General features: G+C 36.0%; 1 protein-coding gene across 1 annotated transcript; it reads left to right on the top strand.

The window, feature by feature from the left end:
• Nucleotides 1–305: 305 nt before the first annotated feature.
• On the top strand, nt 306–4,517 carry LOC145914599 (solute carrier family 22 member 6-A-like). The gene is made up of 13 exons (XM_083002420.1): nt 306–451; nt 944–1,048; nt 1,212–1,335; nt 1,601–1,704; nt 1,830–1,984; nt 2,081–2,205; nt 2,285–2,389; nt 2,521–2,610; nt 2,672–2,760; nt 2,932–3,014; nt 3,557–3,706; nt 3,942–4,050; nt 4,256–4,517. Exons 1-13 carry the CDS (start codon nt 306–308, stop codon nt 4,515–4,517), a joined length of 1,647 nt encoding a protein of 548 aa, XP_082858546.1.
• The last annotated feature ends 1,483 nt before the right edge of the window (nt 4,518–6,000 follow it).

Raw genomic sequence — 6,000 nt, 5'->3', positions numbered from 1 at the left:
CAAGATTTCAATCAATGACAGAGCTTGTGCCTTTTGTTTTGAAACAACCATGCCAACCTGTGGTGACTTAATCAGGAACAATCAAACATGATATCAAGTGCCAGTAATTATTAACCAATTCTGAAGACTTCGTCCCGCACAGCACTTCTGCTTATCAAAAGACCAAGCAATGAAAAGGAAGTCGCAGCAATTAATTGCAGCTTTGCACGATTTCAGCCAATCTGAGTACAATACAGCAACTTTTGCCTGATGGTTAGGAAATATAGAAAGTAGTCGCTTATAGTAATTGGAACAAAATTAGAACCATGATTGATTTTGACGTGATTTTATCCAAACTTGGTGGAATGGGAAGATACCAAATATTGTTAATATTGATGGTATCGTACAGCAGTCTTCTGGTTGGCTATAACACTATGTCGCCCATTTTCTTGAATTGCGTTCCAGATTACAGGTAATTACGTAACGTTTCTTTGTTTTGCGAAATATTTTCAGCTTTTTAGTAGAGATGTCTGTCTAAAGCCCTCTTGCAAGCACATTTTGTGATTCGTAACGTCAGTCATTTTTGACGTGACAAATTATCCAAGTTATGTACTACTTTATGAATGTGGTATATTTATCACCGAAGGCATTAAAGTGTTTTGAACATTGGCAAAAATCGTAGGGTAATGTAGTTACTTCTTCTGGAGTCTTCAGGTGCAAAGAAATTTAAACCTTTGGCAAAACGCGGGAAAATTTATCTCACGATGTATTTCAATCAATATACACATTTTGTACAAATTGTGTATATATGAGGCGGTGTCCTCCTGTTTAACGCTAGACAACTAGTACTCAACAACGTTAGGTTTGCAACACTGTTATATCCTTTTCTGTTGAAATTTCTTGTCGTGAAACCGATTTTGCGGAGCCGACTTTTGTCTAAATTTTAGCATATGTCTTTTGTCAGATGCAAAATAAGCAACACAAACTGCACCAGTGGATTAAGTGAAGAAGATATACTCAACATAACAACTCCACAAAATGAAGATGGTACTTATGACTATTGTTTCAGGTAGCCGCAGTAGGTTTTAATTGTTATGTCAAAGCCTCCAAAACAACGTGAATTGAGACTTGAACTATAAGCGCTATGACTGGACTAATATCTTTATTTCATTCCTCTAAAATATAGTTTTATAACATGGACATTACTACAACTTGTAATATTGTTTTCGCAGATATCAGTATCAAAATGCAAGCACCACTTTGAATGACTGCTTCAATTACTCTACACCTGTGATAAAATGTGACGAAGGATATGAATATGATCGAAGTACCTTTAGTCAGACTGTTATTACTGAGGTTGCCATGATTGTTTATATAAACATAATATTAAGCATATATAATCAAAGTGGTGCCAACAGTATTAATGGGGCATTATCAGAATGAGTGAAGCTGCTCTGATGAAACCTTATGGGTCGCAACTGTGGCCATCTGTCTGCACCTCACAAACTTCATAATATTACACAATTGGGTCAGAGAGCAATTTTAACAATTTGTGTTGACCATCTATCTATGATCTCAGCAAGTTCCTTCAATTTTATTTATTGAATTTATCATCATTTAGTTTAACCTTGTTTGTGATGATGCTTGGCTTGACTTCTTGGCAACATCCATCTATTTAAGTGGCGCTTTGATCGGAGTAAATGTGTTTGGATATATAACAGATAGGTTCGTATAATTTATTACTTTAACAATTTGTTAGGTGAATTTTTTTACACTGATATTTGCGTTAGTAATATAGCTATAAAATGTGTATTTTCTGTTATTGATCAGGGTACAAATATTTTGTTTAGATTTGGCCGAAAATTTATATTGATTATAACAGCTGCTATCTGGTTCGTGGCTTTGCTTGGGTGCAGTTTTGCTCATAACTATTGGCTCTTTGTAGTTTTCCGACTATTTACCTCTATCTGTGGATCCGGTGTCTACTTGTCCAGCTTTGTGTACTGTAAGTTTTATCAGAAGTTCTAGTAGCTCGCCACAATTTATGTATTTTTTTGAAAAACTTATATACAAAGTTTGTTTTCTGGTTATTTTTGTTTAGTATTAGAAATTACTTCCACTCGATGGAGAACACTAGTTGGAGTCAGTTTTCAGGTAGGCTATGCAATCGGATACATGATTTTGTCTGGGATTGCTTATTATTGGAACAACTGGCATGACATGCAGGTGGGGCATATATTTATTCGTCAACTTTGTTTTACTTCTTGTTGTTTCTGGCAGGGGAATTTAACGATTTTGTTTTCAGTTTGTGATGGCAATAATGACAATTCCGTTTGTACTTTTTCTATTTGTTATACCCGAATCACCACGATGGCTTTTCTCCAATGGAAAAAATGAACAAGCTAAAGAGGTTTCGCATTGTTTATTTTTTCTATGTTGGTTCTATTATTAAAGTCTAAACATAAATAAAAGTCGTAATAACATGCATTATATGTTTGTCTCAAAATTTTAAAGCCTTTTTTATGTTTTTTGTTCAACTAGATCACAAGAAAAATTGCAAAGTACAATAATGTAGAATTAGATGAAAGTACAGTATGGGCAGAGGCAGAACAATCTGTTGATGTGAGCGAGGTAAAATTTAATCAAAATTTGATCATGTGCAATTTTTTGGTGAAACTGTTGTTTGTTTCAGGAAAAGGAAGGAAATAAAACCTATTCCTTAATTGATTTGTTCCGTTCTCCTAAAATGAGAATAATTTCCATTTTAGTTGTACTTAACTGGTGGGTGAATTGACATGTGTAACTTACTTTTGCATCGTTGTAGGTCTTATTAGCGAATATAAATGTCAAATGTTGATACCTCATTTTCTTAAACACAGTCTAAAAATTCATGTTATATATTTTAACAAGTTCTCATGCAAGATATGTTTATTACATTCTTGTTTTAAACAGGTTTGTGAATGGATTCATATATTATGGAATTTCACTTAACGTTGGCTCTCTGAATGGAAACATATTTGTAAATAACGCTTTGAGTGAGTATTTTCTTTGTAGGTTATACATATACTGTAGTTAATTCCATTTTCAATGTTTTACATTATATAGGTAACCCCTATTACTGATTATGCAACGCATAACACAAAACGTTTTTTTGTCAAAAAGTTACATGTGCGGTTCAAATCATAATCCTTTTGTAGGATTCAAACTGGAGCCTCAGAAATAACGTGATAGTCAAAATTAGTTGGTTTGTGATACACATAGGCCTACGCTATCGGTCTGCCCACAACGGGACTTTGCAGCAACGTCAGGTACGATGAATCAGAAATTCACAGCCGCAGCCAAGTCTCTTACTTTCCTCTAAATAAACGACGAATCAGTACGACAAATCATTTACAGATTTGGGATGACAGCAGTGTAGAATTGGTGAAACACAGAATGACAATCACAAGTCAACATTGCGGTAGTCGAGTCAAACAGGGCCAAGTTAAGATAGAAATGTCAAATATTGTTAAACTGTCCGCAGAATTTAGGTTACCTACCTTCTATTGTTGATAAAATCAGAGTACTTTATTTTCAGATGGAGTTATGGAAATAGGTTCATACTTATTTGTGATTGCTTTCATGGACTGGACTGGTCGACGCATAATGCTTGCATTGATGCTTGTCCTTGGTGGAGTGACTGTTTTGTGTGCAACCATAGTTGATCAATATGCTGGAAACAACCAAGGTGACAGACTACTTATTTTAGGGTAGAGTTGGTCATACATATAGATGTGATCATATTTAATTACCATGTTGTTGACACTTTTTGGAGTTGGATGAGCATTTTGGTGAAATTAAATTTCGAAGCGTAAATGTCGCCAGTCGCAATTTACCTGATGTGTTTGTTTTACATTCCATATAGGCTACTACACACCCATATTCCCGTTATGGCACGAGAAAATAACAGTGTCTTTGTTCAGGCCTTCAGACCTTGAGTGTGGTATTTGCCATGGCGGCAAAGATAGGAATTTCTGGTTCGTTTGCCGTCATCTACAACTATACAACCGAACTCTTTCCCACTGTGATCAGGTACATTTTTCTGTAATTTAATATTTTATTTTTCTCGGCGCATTGAAAAGTAAACCCTGTAGTGTAATGCTTCACTGGCTGTAACGCCCCAGTAAATCATAACGTCACAAGCAATGCTAATGCGCGCTCTTGCCGCTTGTACCGATTACGACAATACACACACCCCACCAATCACTATGGTAATAGAATCTTTTCAATCGTGCAGATCAAACGCTGTTGCTGTGGCATCAACCGGTGCTTCCATTGGAGGCATTATTGCGCCCTTTACAATAGGCCTACAATCATGCATACCTTGGTTACCGAATGTGATATTCGGTGTGTTGGCGCTCCTCGTCGCCGCTACGGTGGCATTATTACCTGAAACCAAAAACATCGATATGCTTGACACCATTGAAGAGGCAGAGTTGTTTTATGAGTCTAGAAATGTTGGAAGTCGAAATACTCACCAAGCGATCATTTACCGATAGTTAGTACTTCCCAGCACGAAAGAAGTATCTGTCATGCATTTATGTCAATGGTTTCTTAAACATATCTTCAACACTTGCAAAAACTGCGTTTAAATAAACCTCTTGCGTCTTCCATGTCGTTCCTTGATTTTTTAAGGCTTTGCTTATCATTTCAATGCTAAACAACTGCGTTAAGTTCTACAAAGAATTGTTCCTTCAATAGGGACATGACTAAGCCAAAAGTGAATGAAAACACGAGGCATAATCTGAATATGTGGAACCGAACTTTGACAAAACGTCGACTGTTCGAGATTTATCTCCAAAAATAAACAAACTAACCCCGCAGATGACATTTAAAGTGTTACCAAACACGACGGTCTTCCCATGACAATTCTAATACAAACACAGACCGTCTAATTGCATGTAATTTACCTGATACTTTGATGTTGGACGATTGAAACAGCAAGTATAGCAAGCATATAATTCCTACATTCTTAAAGACATCAGATCAAACATTTTTGTAGCGTAAATAAACTGCAAACCAAGTGTGACTTCACAAACAACAATCTACTAGTAGGCTGCACCAAATGAAACCACATATTGTACAGTGCACGTGAGACAAGCAAGCAATCAAGACAGGCGCCGAACGAACTTTTTCTTGCTGAAGGCAAAGTGCTCACCGCGATTTACGTCAATAAAGCTTGTGGCTTTCTGCTCTCGACTGCGTATGTGAGGAATGTGTGAAACAAATGTAACTTCATAAATGTCTTTAAAGAGGTTAAAAATAACTCCTCATCAACCCCTTTAAGTTCTGGTTTAATCGATAGGATTATTTATACATACTACCCGACCAATAACAAATAATGGAATTAGTGCAATGTCGTTATTACTGCTTTATGGTTCCACATTCCCTAAATGTGGAAATCTTTTCAAAGCCAACAATGGTAATTAGTATTTATAAGTGTAATGCATTTAAATTAATCAAAGTTCAATCAACCTCGTTATATTTCTCAATCATCCTGCTTGACGAAAGAAACCTGTGCATGGTAAACCTTAAGGTTATTATCAAAATATTATTTCTCTTGATAACAGTTGGGATATTAATTGCCAAACAGAAATCCACCAAAGGAGGGTAAAGTTATTCTTCAAGGGTTGTCAGGGGTTGAATTGAAGAAAAAAGGTTGGGAATCTGTGAGTTAGATAAAGCCAATAAAAGCGATGAGTTGGAAGCGGGAAGAAAAGAAAAAGGGAACCGAAATGTACCTGCAACTTTAGCGTAGTATAGGTAGCGCTTTACTTTATTTAAGTAATAATTGTTATTTAGAGAGTTCGTCAGAGAAACTTTAGAGATTTTTGTCTGTTTCGGGCAAATAGTTAAGTCAAAAGACTCTGCTTCCTGTTACCGTTTTTAGTAATATAATATTCTCAGTCGTCCCTTATTTCACAGGAACAGGCACAGTGACAACCGATGGCAATCCTTTATAAGCTAGTGTGTATTAATTAA

This window comes from Ascidia mentula, chromosome 9 (assembly GCF_947561715.1).
Source record: "Ascidia mentula chromosome 9, kaAscMent1.1, whole genome shotgun sequence".
Lineage (NCBI taxonomy): Eukaryota > Metazoa > Chordata > Ascidiacea > Phlebobranchia > Ascidiidae > Ascidia > Ascidia mentula.
This window is presented reverse-complemented; position numbering and strand designations above follow the sequence as displayed.